At 38.6% G+C, this 17,606-nt stretch overlaps 1 protein-coding gene across 1 annotated transcript; it reads right to left on the bottom strand.

Annotated features, from left to right (window-relative positions):
* Positions 1–2,363: 2,363 nt before the first annotated feature.
* LOC131187401 (signal peptidase complex catalytic subunit SEC11C-like) lies at positions 2,364–17,283 on the bottom strand. Its single transcript, XM_058161626.1, has 6 exons — positions 17,126–17,283; positions 12,645–12,794; positions 8,547–8,661; positions 8,042–8,046; positions 6,935–6,992; positions 2,364–5,887 (listed from the first exon to the last, which is right to left on the bottom strand). The coding sequence occupies exons 1-6, from the start codon at positions 17,206–17,208 to the stop codon at positions 5,834–5,836; spliced, it is 465 nt and encodes a 154-aa protein (XP_058017609.1). The 5' UTR covers positions 17,209–17,283; the 3' UTR covers positions 2,364–5,833.
* Between the last annotated feature and the right edge of the window lie 323 nt (positions 17,284–17,606).

The raw sequence follows: 17,606 nt of genomic DNA, 5'->3' as shown, positions 1-17,606 counted from the left end.
CCAAGGTCTTTGACAGGGTGGGGTCATCTAGGCAATGTCCATCAAGCATGTACTTGTGATTGGGTTCTTTCTTCCAATGTGCAAGACTGAGCATTTACTGGTTGAAATTTGTAGTTGCCAAATTTTAGACCAGGCAGATAGATGATCAAGGTCCTTTTGAATTGTGGATGCATTGTCAGTGGTGTTGAAAAGTTTGACATCATCAGCAAAGAGAACACAGTTACTAGAGATATCAATACAAAGATCATTTATGTATATTATAAAGAGAGTAGGTCCAAGAACGCTGCCTTGAGGAACACCACTCTTGACAGGAACAGGATTTGAAAGAGCATTACCAATTTTAACTATTTGTTGTCTGTTTGACAAAAAAGCAGCTATCCAGTGGTGTAAGGGTCCTGAAATGCCATAGGATTTTAATTTTAGGAGAAGTTTATCATGTACTACTGAGTCAAAAGCTTTGCAGAAGTCTATGTATATTGCATCTATTGATTTACCTAGATCAAGATTAGTAGTCCATAGGTTTTTACAGTAGAGAAGTTGTAGATTGCATGATAATTTTTCCTGAAGCCAAATTGTTTATTTGAGAGAAGGTTGTGCATTTCATGTAAGGTAAAGGTAATGGATATGACAAGCTCAACAGAATATCCCAGGAATTAGAGGCCTTGGAATGTGACATTAGAAAAATATCTCATTAAACGAGGACACTGCCACATGTGAGTTTAGCTGTGTTGGAATCTGGTGCTGAGTTTCAGTGGGAGATATGAAGAGAATCAGCATTCAGTCAGAAGAAGAGACTCAGAAAGATCCTCTCTAAATCTTCATGGCATTTACTGGATAGGTATGCAGAGAGTACTTTAGGCTGGCAAGCCTGTCTATAGGTAATATGGAAGAACATTTTGATAATTTTACCTGTCCTTACCTGTAAGGACATATAAAGTCAATTTCACTCAAATCTGGGATATTTTCAACTTTCTGGCAACATCATCCACCATTAACCATGCTACTCAGAAGACCTTCAATAACATACTTATTTCTAAATTAAACTTAATTGCAATGTAATATTTACATCTCAACTGGGAAAACACATTTTTCCCCACTCAAGCCTCCTTCCTTGTGTAAGATGCAGTTCCAACCCAATTCTCTGTAGTCCACGTTTTACTCATTGTTTAACAACTGCTTTGTAACTATTTGTATAAAACATTATTTTAGTGTTAAAAGTACCCAAATGTTTCATGATTTTTTGGTTTCTCCCCTACTTTATCTAATGTTATTGTTTCCCTTCTTTTTTAGTCTCTTTTAATAGTCTGTTTAACCTTTTAGGTATATAAAATACTTAACAATTTATATAAAATACATTTTCTCCTTTATCAATGTTCTTTGGATTGTTTGTATTCTTACTTGCACTAATTGAATGATTAACTGTATTGATCTAAAATATAATAAAATCACTACCTTTCAAAAGAAGACTACAGCAATAACAAAAGAGCCAATTGTTACTGGCAACTGTTCCTATGACAGAAAACAATATTTTTTGCAAAAGTTGCTTTTTTGAAATAATCCTCAACATTCTCATACAGAAATACAACCACAGAAAAGAAGTAGAATCCAGTTAAGTTATAAAACCAAGACACCAATTTTTTAATGATATTATTGCATAGCATGATAAAACAGAGAGAGATGGGTGGTGGGGCATCACATTTATTAGTACAGCTCAAGAATTGACAACTTGTTTTTCATTTTACTCTTTGTGGGTCTTTTCATAGAAATCCGGCAAGCCTTTAAAGCAATTTACTTTAAAAAAAAAAAACAAGAGAAAAGGACTGACACATTTATTACCATGAAATTGCAAGACAGAAGTTAAAGAAAATAACTCGGATTATTCACATTTTTAAAGTGATTTCCCTAAGGCCACAAGAGGAATTTAAAAGGCCAAGAATAAAGTTGGAAGGGCAAGTGTTGGGCTTTTAAACTAGAATGTGATCTCAGGTGGAAATTTTACACTACAACTTCTATTTCCCAGCCCCATCTGAGTGGAGCTATAGCAATTACAAAGGATTATGCTAACAGCATAGATATAATAAAAGGATTTTAGGTCAAATTTTCCTTGTTCCAATATTACAACTTATACATGGTTCAGGGGCCATTCTCACATGCACGGATGATGTTACCCAAAGTACTAATGAAATGTCTCCAAGAATCCCCTCTAACACCAAGAACTCAAAAGTACCGTAGAGAATAAAGAGAATAAAGATGATGACTTTGAGGGAGATATCCAAGTTCCATTGCCAGGACAATGAACAGTAACACATAGTTTAAGTCCACAACAGGCAGATAATATTCAGAAGAGACTCAAGACAGAAAACTTTCTAATTCTCTGAAGTAGGAAAAAAAAGGCATAACATAAATAGACTTGCAAGATTCTGTTGTTGTTATAGTTTTAGCCTTCCTGATTTTTTTTGGCGGTCTGGTTTGGTCTATCTAGTGGACAGATATCTTGCAGCATTCATGTACTTCCAGCAGCCCCATTCTTATTTCAAGGCTGTGTAAATCCTATAACAAGGAAATTTTTTCTCCTTTTTTCAACGCTTAGCGAAGCGGCAATTTCAGGCAAAACATCCAAGCACAGGACCTTACTTCATTATAATAAAGCTGCTTCGGGCTGATGGACCTTCATACATACATCCAAATGGCATCATCAAATCATTAAAGATTACCAAAATGTCACATTATACTAAACTATTGTTCTATATTAACTGTCACTTTGCTGACTGCAATCCTGGCTTCACCATACACAAAACCAAAATTAAAGATACGTTTTAATGTTGTGATGTGTGAACCTAGTCAGCGATAAGACTTTTTCACTGTTGCCAATTTAGATGCCAATTAGCTAAGCAATCCACAGTGACGTGAACATTAGATCTCTGCAGCACCGCAGATATGAAACGCCACTTCAGGATATACAGGAAATGTTTATTTTCCTATGACTACCAACAAAGATAGGGGTTTCCCTTTTCCAGTCGTGTCTGACTCTAGAAGTGCTACTCATCTCCGTTTCTTAGCTGAGAGAGCCAGTGCTGTCCAAAGAAAATTACCGTGGTCACGTGGCCAGCATGGCTATATGCCAAGGTGCACGGAACACTGTTACCTTCCCACCAAAGTGGTACCTATTTATCTACTTTTATTTGCATGCTTTCGAACTGCTACGTGGGCAGGAGCTGGGGCAAGTAACTGGAGTTCACCCACCACGTGGCGCTCAAATCTCAAACCCGGGCTGCCAGATTTCCAGCTGACAAGCTCAGCGTTTTTAACCGCTAAGCCATTGTGCCTACCAATAGAACTGGATAGCTCCTAATTCTATTGGATGACTACTAAAAGAAGAGCTTATTTGTAGTTGAACTGTGAGATGCTTGGTGCTCTCTGAGCTTGGTTGTTTTCTTGCAAACGTTTCATTACCAAACTAGGCAAAGTTATCAGTGCTAGAAGGGAGTGAGGTTGCAAGAAAGCAGTCAAGCTCAGAGAGCACCAAGCATCCCACAGCTTCCCACAACTATACGGTAACTCTAGAGGTCAAATGTACAATCTGGGAAAAAATGCGGCTACTTTAAAGAGTCAAACTGGAGTTATGGTCATGGCCTGTCATATATTCCTGAACACTTTTTTGCCTCGAGTCTGAAACCACCACGCAGCCTTAATGAATAGTTTCCCCTTCTCAATATAGCTGGATTCATGGTTGGTCAAACTCTGAGTTTAGTTGGTTTGCCTGTCATTGTGAGAAATAGAGGTGACGCTCACATATTCTATCAATTAAAAAGGAAAAAAAAAGTGGTTGCCACATCAGAAAAATGGAAAAATTTGCTTGTCGATTATATGCTGTGAAATCTAAGCTATGGTCGCAAATTCTGTAGACCTGTCGCTTTTATTACAGGCTATTCCCAAAACCATGAGGGTTTAAACTATTGATATCTAGAAAAAAAATGAAACGGTACATTACTGGCACAAAAAAGGGGGTGTCAAATATATTGTATCAGTTGTGTAGGCATCAGGTGCTTTCTAATATTTTACTGAACAAAGAAACTCCTCTATAAATATTAAATTAAAAAAGCTGCAAAGGATATCATTTCTTTTTTTAAAATCCTCCTCCTTACTTTTCATAGCAGTGTTTCTCCCCCCTCAGCAAATTTAGGATGTGGGGGTTTCAATTTCCAGAATTCAAGCTAGCTAGGGAATTCTAGAAATCGAAAGTCTGCACATCCTGAAGTTGCTGAAATTGAGAAATACTCTTTATAGCTTGCTTAGGCTGCAAATCCAAATCAATAGAACACTTGGGACTGACTGATGATTAAGGGAACTTAGCAGAAGCATACAGTTAGTCCTCAACTTAAAACCACTTGCTTAGCGACTGTTCAATGTTACAATGGAACAGGAAAAAAGTGAATTATGTCTGCTTAACAACTATGGTAGGAAAGGGATGATAAAATGGGACAAAACTCGCTTAACAATTGTCTTGCTTAGTAACAGATATTTGGGGCTCAGCTGTAAATTGAGGACTATCTTACGTTTTCACTCAAGCTAGGCTAGACACCTAAAAGCTTTTGTCCTCCATCTTATTGCACTATAGTTTGTTCTTCCTTAACAGCCATTTGTTCCGCAACCGTTCAAGGTTACAGCAATGCTGAATGAGGAGATGTAAGACCAGTCCTCAAAGTTCCATCTGTAACAATATTCCCACGGTCACATTATCATCTTTTTTTAGGCACTTGACAAACTTCTCGCAGTTATATTGCAGCATCCCACAGCCACTTGATCGCCATTTGCAACCTTCACCGCTGGCTTCTGACAAAGTCAATGGGGAAGCCAGCAGGAAGTTGAAAACAATCACGTGATGACTATGTGAGATTTGCTTAACAACCCCAACTGCACAACTGCCGTTGGTTAAGTTGGCACAGTCATGCAATGCCATGCTTTACAACTGTGTCACAGAGTTGCCGGTCCCAAATAGGGTTGTTAAGCAAGGACTACCTGTACAAGTGCAAGGCACTAATTCAGATAAATGTCATTGTGGGTCTTGATTTTCAAGCTGGTTTGATGAAGCAATGCAGTGAGAAGAACACCACTCTTGCAGAAGGGGGCATCAAAACTACAGTTTTCAATTCAATCAAACTAGAGTTTTCAATTCTTCGTTAGAAGCATTTGTCCGTCTTTGTGAAATCATTCTCAAGAAGGGACCTTTTAACAAATCATCAGTAACTGTTTGAACTGCTGCCCGGGGGGGATGGGTGGGAGATGGGAATAATTTGAAGGTGGGTACAAATTGGGCTAAGAGGTCCTTTGAATGAAAGGTGTAATAAAAACTAGAATTCTCAGTGTAGTCAAGATTCACAGCTATGAAACTATTCTCCAAACTATTTTCAAAATAAAAAGATCCATTTTTTGTCACTAATGAGAAAAAGTGAAGACATAGTAGAAATTAAAACCATTATTTGCTAACAAGACAGCCAAGAGAATCCTGCCTTCCCTAACCTGGTTTTAGACCACAATTTATGTAATCTCTCCACCCAAGATGTCCAAAAGACATTTTGGGCTGAAAATTTGGGGACCTGAACCAGGTTGGGGAAGATGGACATAATAAAAACAAAAATTATCAGTGTGACTCAATGAGGGCAACTGGGCTTGCTCACAGTTAAGATTGTAACATGAAGAGGAACAAAACAAATAAAATATGGTTTGCACATGTCACATAATATCATCTGCAGACAAGGGGACGTTTCAAATATATTAGTATCTCTTCATATAATTATGCTGACGAGTTGTCCGAGGCAATTCCAGATTCTTTTTATGATTCCCGTTTCAGAAGTACATATGCCCCCATGACAGCTAAAAGAGCATACTGTGAAAAAACAAACATATGGAATATTACTGCGTGCGGGCACCACATTCCATAGCACGTCGCATAAACTAAATATGTTTTTGAGCAAAAGCTATCTGAAACATTTCCTGATGGCTTCTCCAGAAAGTCAATGGGGAAGCCAGAGGAGAAGGTAGCAAATCACCAGTTTCCCTCACTTAGTCTCATCTCCCTACACTTATGCCACACCCAGTCACTCATGCATCCATATACACCTTGACTCGCACTGTATCCCCACGCAACGTCCCTGACCTGCACAGTGCCACTTGTGCATCCTCCTGTACCCTCCACAACGTTTTCCTTTTGTGTACTCTAACCTGCATAACACTTCTTATGCACTCTTGACACCCTTGTTTACACCCATGCCACATCTCCCATAAACCCTCCCTGATCTGTGCTTCTTATACACCCCATCACACCCTCTTTGACCCCCACAAGCACCTCACAAACCCCACCTCTGACCAACAGTGTCTCTCATGTCCTCACACCTTCCCTGACCTGCACCTCCCACCCATCGCTCCAACTTATGTGTCACACAAATTTCTCCCAATCCGTGTAGTGCCTCTCACACACACCCTTGTACCACCTCCTATGTTCCTCCTAGCATATTGATGCACCCTCACAGACCTTCTCTGACCTACACAGCACCTCATGTACATCCTGCATTCTTGTGCATCCTCTCCAATCCACATCTTACACCCTCAGTGAACTGCCAAGCGTCTCTCACACACCCTTTAGTACACTAGTTTCAAATTGCTGACAATTGTGCAAAACTGGCTACGTTCCCCTCAAATCTATTTGTTTAATTATTAAATTAACATACAGCCTGACTCCTAACATACCTTTTGGTCCCTCCAGATGGGTTGAAAATATGACTGCCATAATTCTCAGCCCCAAAGAACTGAGAATGGCAAACGTCAAGCAACAGGATAAAACTTATTAGATATTATTTTCTCTTCTTGTCTAAACAATAATGTTCATTCTAAATTAAAGATCATTTCATAGATTCTCAGCTAAATCTGTACCCACCTTAAATTTTGGATAATCATTCATGATTATGGTCACCATTCCAACGTATGGCAAAAACCTAATTGAGAGAAATTAAAGATAGTTGACTTATTAATCAATACAGTCATTGACTAAACATTGGTGAACAGTAAATGTCAGGCATGATTGATTTAATATATTAGTAACTAAATTTACATCCTGTCTCTCCATATGAATAGTATCAAGGTTGCTAATATTAAATGTTAGATACAGTACTAAGGTAACACAAAGAGTTTAAAAAAATACACAAGCTAAAATGTTTCTTTAGTAAACCTCTTAAAACACTGAAAGCTACAAATGTTGCTGCCTGCATGAAGCCACATACAGTTAGTCCTCGACTTACAACCGGTATGACGCTTAATGGCTGCAGGGTTTGCTTAACAACTGTAGTGTTCGCTTAGCAACATGGTGATTTGCTTAATAACTGCCAGGGGGAAAAAAGCACCCGAAGGCCAGACAAGGAATGGAAACTGATGAAGGAGAAATTCAACCTAGAAATAAGGAGAAATTTTCTGACAGTGAAAAAAATCAGCCAATGGAACAACTTTCCCTCAGAAATTGTGGGAGCTTCATCACTTGAGACTTGCAAGAAGAGACTGGACTGCCATCTGTCAGAAATGGTGTAGGGTCTCCTGCTTGGGCAGGGTGGGGTTGACTAGATGATTTACAAGGTCCCTTCCAACTCTCTTAATCTGTTCATGTGATGATCCACTTTATGACCATCACAACTTAAAACAGTAACAGGCAAGCTCCATTATGGTTGTAAGTCAAGGACTGCCCATAAGACCGTATTATTAGCCCTGTTAAATCAAGCCAAGGCTCATCTTAATTCACCATTTTGTTACACCAAATATTTCTGGGGTTCTTTTGCCATTACAATTGCATTGTATGCAAAGCAACTTTGTATTTCCTCATTGTCTCTCCTCCAAGTACTAAACAGATTTGAAGCAGATTAACTTTTGAAGATCTGCCAAGATCTGAGGGCCCTGCTACCTGCTGTGATTCTCCTCAAGCTAGACTTGACTTCTGGAAACTCCTGGACGTGTCCAAATATTTTTTTTTTCTTGGAAATAGTATGTACTCTTGTACCCTTTCTGGATTTTTTTTTTAACTTCCCAATCTAGACTTCAGGTTTTGGATTTCCTAATTCTAGAAGTATTGTTACTTACTGTAGACATCAAAATAATCATATAAACCAGGGGTGTCCAACTGGTGGCCTACGAGCCGGATGAGTCGCGTGCAGGCCACGCCCACCCCAGCTCCACAAGAGGAAAAATGTCGTGATGTCACATGATGACAACATGACGCGCCGAGTTTGACACCAGTGATTTAAACCAAAGTTGACAGGTATTCCCACCTCAAAATGCTACCAATTTTCCTTGTTGTCGAAAGAGGCTCCTGGTGCCCTTCAAAATAATTTGGAGGATTGAATGTGGCCCCGAAGCCTCTGATGACTCATCCTGAAATAAATGTATTTTCCAAATCAGACCACGATGCTAGCAAGGGAAAATCCAGGAGAAAATTCCATCTGCGTAAGTCACTGATATTCCGGTGTTTACAAGAAAGGCTGCTTGCATAATCCAAGTTTACTTACCCTTTCTGCCACGACATCCTTCTTTTCTAGCCAGTCCTGTCCTTCTTTGTACAAACCTCTGTCATCGACTTCATTATTATCGCCCTTGGTCAAAAATTTAATGTTGCCATTTTCTCTGCAAGCAAGCAACAGGATAGGGAACGGATTAGCGCCTTGTTGATAGCAATTTTTGAAATGGCTTACAAACCACCCGAAGGTAGGGCCAAGTGATAAGATAGTAATAGGTACATATTGTCCTTCCTGTATTTTAATAAATGTCCAGGTGTTTTAGGACTCCTGCTATCAGAGCTAAACAAGTATTTGGCTCTCCCCGGGGCCTATTACAGGTAGTCCTCAACTTATGACTACAGTTGAGCCCAAGATTTCTGTTGCTAAGTGAGACATACCTTTCTTGACACCGTTAAGCGAATCACTGCGGTTGATAAGTTAGTAACCCGGTGGTTAAGTAAATCTGACTTCCCACTGACTTTCTTGGGCAGAAGGTCGCAAAACAGGATCACATGACCCTGGGATGCTGCAACCATCATGAGTTTGAATTTTGATCACATGATCATGGGGATGCTGCAAAAGTCGTAACTGTGGAAAATTTTTCAGGGCTGCTGTAACTTTGAGCAGTCACTAAACAAAACTGTTGTAAGTCGAGGACTACCTGTATTTACCTCAGGTAGTCCTTGTTTAACGACTGGTTGCTTAGGGACTGTTTAATGTTACAATGGACCTCCACAGAGCTGCTCACAACCTATTTTCAAAGTTCCAACAGACGTCCAATGTTCACTTGATCACATTTTGGGCTCTTGATAACCAACTCAATTTATGTTTGCAGCATCCCACAGTCATGTGACCGCGCTTTCTGGCATTTGTTTCTGCTGGTTTCCAGTCTTTCCTCTGACTGAGGAAAATAGATTTATTTAACTTTATTTATTTATAATTTAATTTCTACACCGCCCTTCTCCCGAAGGACTCAGGGCGGTTTACAGCCCATATTAAAACACCAAATACAAATAACAATTTTAAAAGCGAATTAAAACCAAATATTTAATAGGCCAGATCAACTAAAACGGTCAAAGACCGACATAAAACCCATTTAAAATTACAATTAAAATTATACTTACATTGCAGTCCAGGAAACTGGCGGATCAGGCGAACCTGATAAAATGCTCCCTGGCGACGCCGTCAAATGTTCCTCTAAAGACAGCCAATTGTCCAGGAGAACGCCAAGTTACATCCTTTCCCTGGGGGTCAATACTTCACCCCCAACAGTCAGATTCACTTAACAACTACCACAAACAAGATACTGTAGTAAAATCGGGCATGGTCATGTAAGATAAGATAAGTTTATTGTCATTTTTTTTACTGCGAGCACACCGGCCCAGATTAAAAATGAAAGCCTGCACTAAAGTGTGTATCTACCCAAACACATACATAATACACATATACAGATGCTATACACACACACACATATATATTCACAATGTGATGACCTGCTTAATGACTACAACCTGCAACCATAATCCTGGGGTTTAAATGGTTAAGTCAAGGACTACCTGCTTAGCCACAGAATTATCTTAAAGAACAACAATAAAGGACTAGATTTCTCATGTTTACTTGGTCTAGAAAGAGGTTATCTGGAAAACAAGCACTCACTATACGTGAAAAAAGATTTAAGTTTCTAAATAAGTTATTCTGCTATCAATTAAACTCCTTCATGCCATGAATCTTTCCCAGGTGCTTAAAATCAGAGGCTGAGCCAGACTGAGTGGTGGAGGCCCAAGTTTTATCAGTGACTATCAGACCTAACTGCTTTCAATAGGCAGCAAAGCTTTCGGCCTCCAGTTGTTGCTGAACTGCATCTCAAGATCGCATTCCTTCCACATTGGTTGGCTGGCACTGCTGAAAGTTGAGGTTCAGCAATGTTTGGAGGGCCACAGATGCACCATCTCTTGCTTTTGGTGAGAGCTAAGGATCTGGCAAAGAATATGTCAATGAATATTCTCAGCCATCCAGACAAAGATGTCTGGAAGTTGAGTCATGGGAACTGGACTTCTTTTTTGGTTTGAAAAGTTTGGCTAGTATCTACTTTGATAAACAGCGAAACGTTTCAAACCAAAAAAGGAGTTCAGTTGTCATGACATACCTTTCAGAGATCTGAAAAGAAGTTTCTAAACAAAACGGGTCAGGTAGGTAATTATGGAAGCTACCATTACCTATTATCCAGAAATGCATCAAAATGGACAAGCAATCCATTATATATCTATCAGTATAAATTTTGGCGAGATTTGCATTTGTCTACGGTGACCCAAAACCAGGAGTTCGGGGGCACTTTTTCAGAGCAACGCTTTTCATTAAAAGGAGAAAACTTTTGTGAGCTACAGTTCACTTCACCATTAGATTTGCCATTCCACGCATCGGATGAAGTAAGCTGTAGCTCACAAATGCTCAAGTCTTCTATTGAAATTGGGCTAGTCAGAAAAGGTGCCATCATACATCTTGATTTTCATCTAGTATGGAGCAGAGAGGTCTAAACGTGTTTCATTTTAAGGCTGTCACATCACTCTGGAGTTATGTTTGAACAAGTCATGTTATAAAAAATAATCTTTTGAAAATGTCACCGTGTTGCAAGGGCAATAACCCACTAGAAAAATCAGGTCTGACATTTGTACTACAAGAATGCTTGAAAAACAATGATTTAGGTATTCAAGACACAGAAGGGCCTTCTCCCATTAAAAAAAAAAAAGGAAGGAAAACAAAATTAAAAGTGGCACTGGGAGTTGGCATTTAAGAGCAAAAAGAAAAAAGAAAGAAAGAAAGAAAGAAAGAAAGAAAGAAAGAAAGAAAGAAAGAAAGAAAGAAAGAAAGAAAGAAAGAAAGAAAGAAAGAAAGAAAGAAAGCCTGCCATACAACAGTTAAGATAATGTGGATGCTTAAATTGCCAATGCTTGCTTTCTTCCCCATTCCCCTTAAATGTGTATTTTATTTCCTTTTAAACCCAATTCTCCCAAAAGCCACAGACGCAACCCTAACACTCCCTAAAAGTTTCTGTCAGATTAGGAAAACTTTTTAACTACACAGAAGCATAACAATTCAACTTTGCTTTGCTAAAATTTAAATTCCAATGTCTACGGAGATGCTCAGTCATCCAGGTCACGGTTGTCCCAAAGGGTTTTTTTTTCCAAGAGGCAAAAGGTTTTTCTGGTTTTTCTTTGAAGACGTTTCGCTTCTCATCCAAGAAGCTTCTTCAGCTCTGACTGAATTAACGTTCCCACCATCCAGTCCCTTTAATCCTTCCACTCCCCACCATCCAGTCAATGCTGAAGAAGCCTCTTGGATGAGAAGCGAAACGTCTTCAAAGAAAAACCAGAAAGTCCAGTTGCCTCTTGAAAAAGCACGTTTATTTAAATTCCAATGAATTCAACATTCGTTCTTGCCCTCCAAAGCGAGGTCCTCTCGAACCCTCCTGACCTTCCGTAAGAACCTAAAGACTCGCTCTGCCAGTTGACTAGAGCAGGGGTCTCCAACCTTGGTCCCTTTCAGACTTGTGGACTTCAACTCCCAGAGTCCCTCAACCAGAAAGCTGGCTGAGGAACTCTGGAGTTGAAGTCCAAGTCTTAAAGGGACCAAGGTTGAGACCCTAAACAGGGCTCTCCACTCTTGTCAACTTTAAGCCTAGTGGACTTCAATTCCCAGCAAAGCTGGCTGGGGAATTCTGGGAGTTGAAGTCCACTAGGCTTAAAGGGACCAAGGTTGGAGACCCCTGCGCTAGAGGCTCCAAAGGAGGAGCTTTATGATGGAGGTGGCTTATAGATTAACATCAGATCCCATGTCCCACTCCTGCTCATGCTACTCCTTCCCTTCCCATCTTTTAGCTATTGTATTTTGCATTTTTAATATTTTTGCAGTGTTTTATTTAGGTAGTTTTATTTTTTAATATTGTAAGCCACCGAGAGTTACCTAAACTAAATGAATAATAAATCATTCATTTTTGTCCTGATTCTGCTAATTTCCTCATCTTAACGCCACCCACTAACTTGGAATCCAACTCTGAAAACCCTCAGCTACAGCCCCCACCACACACACTGTATTTTGTGTGACCACCATTACTTTTCGTGAACTTTAATCACTCTGTGCACGATTGGAATATCTCTTCCTTCGACTTTGAAAACCACAATTTCTCCGGCCCTGATGGGGTCATCTCGGAAATTTGTCAAGAACAAGAGGTCTCCCCTGTGGAAGGCTGGTTCCATACTACCACTAGAAAAGGAGAAGAGAAGAATGTTTACAATTAACACAATCATCATCTTTTAATGACCCCCATAATCCCTTACACTGGGCTGGAGTCTGGGCAACTGAATGGAGCCGAGTGTTTACTGGCCGGATGCCTTTCCTGTCACCAATGCGGAGTTATATTCAGAAAATATATGTTGTGGTCCGCCAGCAGCTGTGGAGCTGGCAACAGAGTTGGACAGCGATGAGGCTGAGGTGGGGCCAGGGCCATCAGGGTGTGAGGTGCGGACTCCAGAGCCTCCAGAGACTGATAGTAGTGAGGCAGAGGAACAGGAGGAGCCTGTTCTTAATGCACGCATAAAAAGAACTGCCAGAAGGCAAGAGCAGCTGAAGCAGAAAGGACAACTCGGGAGTAGGGCCAAGAGATGATTGACCCCTCCCATAAGGCTTAAGACAGACCAGCAACGGCGTTTGGGCTTTGCTGGAAAACAACGTTGGTAGCTTCGTCTTCTTGCATTTATTTTTTTATCAGTGTCTTCTGAACGTTTGCCAAGAAAGGCCCTTGGTAGTTGCCCAATGGGACCAAGGTTTGCGATAGAACTGAGGAATTTGTGTTGGGAGGAATTTGCTTCAATTTTGTTGAACTACGCTGTTCGAATTGTTTTTTCACTGACTGACTTTCCAACTACCTACTTGGGCCTGGGTCACAACAATATATACTCATTATGCCCAGAGAGAGAAATATCTGCCTCTACCTAGGATCAAACTCACAACCTCCTGATTGCGAGGCAAGAGCGCCACCTCTAGGCCACCGCACCACTCATTACAATTAACACAATGATTACCAAAAAATAAATAAGCACAGAATATTTGATGTGGTTTTGTGTTACAAGGCCTAAAATGTTTCAAATGTTTACCCACAATAGATTTAAATCAATCAAACTATCTCAACAAATAAATTTTGTAAAATTTTATCTAAAGGTTTCCTCTGTCTAGTCATTTCCGACTCTAGGGAGCGGTGCTTATCTCTGTTTTTTAGCAGAGGAAGCCAGTATAGTTGGGAAACACTTCCGTGGTTATGTGGGCACCATGATTATATGCTGAGGTGTACAGAACGCTGTTACCTTCCCATCCAAGTGGTACCTATTTATGTACTCGCATTTTCATGCTTTCAAGCTGCTAGGTGGGCAAGAATTGGGGCATGTAACGGACGCTCACCCTGTCTTGAACCTGGGCTGTCAAACTTTAACTGATGAGCCATTGCGCCCCCCTAAAAATTTTATCTATAAGAGCCCAACATCATGGTACATTATTGGAAAAGTTCAATTAATGCTTATTTCAATAGTAAGGAATATTATGTGGAACTGGATTAAACTGTCGGGTTCTTGAGTGTTCTCTCAGTTTGGTCACTTTCAACCAACATCAACGATGATGTTATCCAAGCTTGTAATAAAATATCTGCAGAAAAGCAACTAAGTTCAAAAAATACCAAGAATCCAACAATACTTATTTTTAACATGTGTAAATTAGGGTGTAGGAATAATCTATAATCAAGAATTACCCATGGTTTCTCAGTCTGCCATCATCGTATATAAAAGAACACACATGTTGGCGAATAAGACTGCTTAAAGCTTTTTATAGGAAGAAGATTAAAAAAGGAATAGCTAGGTTACTATGAACTAATCAAATTTCATAACACAGCTTACCCTAGATGGAATTTACTAAAAACAAGGGAACATAAGGGGCTTCCGGTTGGCAACGCAGGCTTCGCGGACGTTCCTTTGGGATCGTCTGCCCTGGGTTTCGTCAAACCGTCCCTGACAGCGTAAATGGGCTGTCAAACGGTTTGGAATTTTCTCCCCCGGGAGAAGGGGGAGGGAAGAGTGGTCAGGTTTTGGGTAGAGCTCCCCAGGAGCCCCTGGAATTTAACCAGGGGATCGAAGGGTGAGAGCTCCCCTTTAGCCTGACGAAGCTCCGTGCCCAGGGTGCTTCTGTTTATACAGAACGAGAAGCCGCGACCACCTCTGTGCCAAGATTTATTTCTAAAGAGAATTCAACACAGACAGAACAAAGTAGGAGGACTAGCAAGAATTTGCAAGTAATAAATCTTAACTTCAGCTCTTAAATAGCTTTCCTTTGAACTAACTTTCAACTTGAGTGGATTTAAAATGGCGTTTGCAATATACAAAGGAAAGTGAAACTATAAAGAAGAAGAATATAACAAGCTACTTTTTTAAATGGAATGAACAAGAATTTTTAATGATTTTTTTTTCTCCTTTTACCTTTTTCTTTATCACAATGTTTAAGAAGAAAAGTTTATTGATTTTTTTTTCTCTCTTTTTGGTAGATTTTATAATTTATGAATGGCTTTTAAGCAAATAGAACTATTAAAATCTTGCAAACTTCTTCATTTCAAATATGGAATTTTTTTTTTTATAGGAACTTTTGGAGTTCCTTTCTTAATAAGTTTTTAAACAAGAGATTTTTACACCAATATATTAAAAATTGGAAATTCTTTATTGTTAGATGTTAAGCTGATTGGTGAGCAGATGGTGGAAAATGTGTAAGGAAATGTGTAAGGAAATGTGTAAGATAGAAGACAAGGGGAAGGAGAATGCTTAAGATGTGATTTTGATGGTATTTTCTTTTTTTTAATATGTATATATAGGGTTTAATTTTTACAACTGACTTATTTTGGGTATAAGGTGTTACTATTTGATATATGTGACCTATAAAGGAATGGGAAGATGGAATATTGTTTAACTTTTGGAGGATAGATAGAAAAATTTATGGATGTAATGTTGATATTTGGTTAAATAGAATTTAATTGTTATGATTGATATATTTTGGATATAAGTTATATAAGTTATAATTTTAATAATGTTATTTGATAGATGTAAGGTAAATTGAAGAAATATTAATATTTGCAATGTTATTTGATTTATGTAAGTGATATTTTTGGAGATTGAAAATGTGTAAGGAAATGTGTAAGACAGAAGACAAGGAGAAATGCTTAAGATGTGATTTTGATGGTATTTTTTTAAAAAAAATATATATATAGGGTTTAATTTTTACAACTGACTTATTTTGGGTATAAGGTGTTACTATTTGATATATGTGAGGTATAAAGGAATGGGAAGGTGGAATATTGTTCAACTTTTGGAGGATGTAATGTTGGTATTTGGTTAAATAGAATTTAATTGTTATAATTGATATATTTTGGATATAAGTTATAATTTTAATAATGTTATTTGACAGATGTAAGGTAAATTGAAGAAATATTAATATTAGCAATGTTATTTGATTTATGTAAGTGATATTAAAGATATGAGAAGATAGAATATTGTTTATTTTTGGAGATTGGATAAAAATTTAAGAATTTAAGCTGGAAATATGAATTATATTTGGGACACTGTTTAAGGAAGAAAGATATATTATAGAAGAATTTCTGATGAATACTGGAAGATGGAATATCATTTTGGTCTTGATCGATGAAGATTGGATATTATTGATGAACTGGAAATACTAATTTAATTGGAAGATTCTGAAGATTTTAGGAGTGGAATGGACTGATATATAATGGACTGGAAGAAGAATGTACCTTTTTGTTTCTGGAAGGGGAGTTAAGGTCTTAGAGAGAGGAGTGACTATGGATTTGAATTATGTTGTATTTTAATTTATGATTGTTAATTTTATACCCTGTACTTTGTTCTGGGAAGTCTCGGGGGTGGGGGAGGGAGGGGGGGGGGGGGGGGGGGAGATGAAGGATCAATGTAAAGGAATGATTGAAGATAAGTAATTAAGAAATAGAAATAATTTGAAATGAAAGCGGGGCTGCTCAGCTGCCATTTCAGAAGGGAATGGAAAGGGAGAAGAGTGAAGGAAGAAAGTAGGTAGGAAAGAGAGAGGTAGAAAAGGGGAAAGGAGAGGAAGAAGAAAGGGGAAAGAGAGAGGTTAGAAAGGGTGGAAGAGAAGAGTAGGGAAGGAGGAGAGGATGTAGAAAAGCGAAGGAGAGGAAGGATGAAGAAAGTAGAAGAAAGTAGAGAAGGGAGGAGGAAAGGTTTGTTAAGGAAGGAAGTGGTAGCTGGGCAGGCCCGAATAAGTAACAAATGAAAATTAATGATTAATGTTGAATAAGAGACTGTATATTGAATAGGTTGTTGGAAAATGAAAATAAAACTTTTTACAAAAACAAACAAACAAAAAAAAACCAAGGGAACATATTAAAGAAATGATGGTTATAAAAACAACCTGCTAGTCACTCTCTCTTTCCCTATTCCCAATTTGGGACAGGAATGAGACAAAAATTGAGGGCTGCAGACTACCCCGGCAAACAAATTCTTCATAAAGAGACATACCTGAGCACGACTACAATTGGACTTTCACTCCCGGTGATAACAATAAGGCCTTTCCATATCATTAGGGCTGAAGACACGATCATGGCAAAATTTAAAACTTGGTAATAGAGCTACAAGAAAAGGAAGAGCAGAATGAAAAGAACAAATCTCATATATGGTCTTTGATCATATAATTTACCATTGTTGCTATTATTATTTCAAGTACTCATTTTCGGATTTTACAGAATACTGAACATCTCCAAATTCAAATATTAGACACAAATTTAATTTTCACCCATACAACACCAACAAAAGACCTTAATAACTTTAGATAAAGGAACTTCAACTAAAATATTAAAGAATATTAACTTGGATATGAAAAGTAGATCCAGCAGATGTAAATGAGTTTTGAGAACAGGAAGCTGGTTTTATTTGGTATATTGGCCTTTCAGGTTTCTATGGCTCTATAAGTCAAAAGACCATGTATTGCATCTGTCATAAT

The sequence above is a fragment of the Ahaetulla prasina genome, unplaced genomic scaffold (assembly GCF_028640845.1).
Source record: "Ahaetulla prasina isolate Xishuangbanna unplaced genomic scaffold, ASM2864084v1 Contig97, whole genome shotgun sequence".
NCBI lineage: Eukaryota > Metazoa > Chordata > Lepidosauria > Squamata > Colubridae > Ahaetulla > Ahaetulla prasina.
Note: the sequence above shows the minus strand (reverse complement) of the source record. Positions and strands in the feature narration are given on the sequence as shown.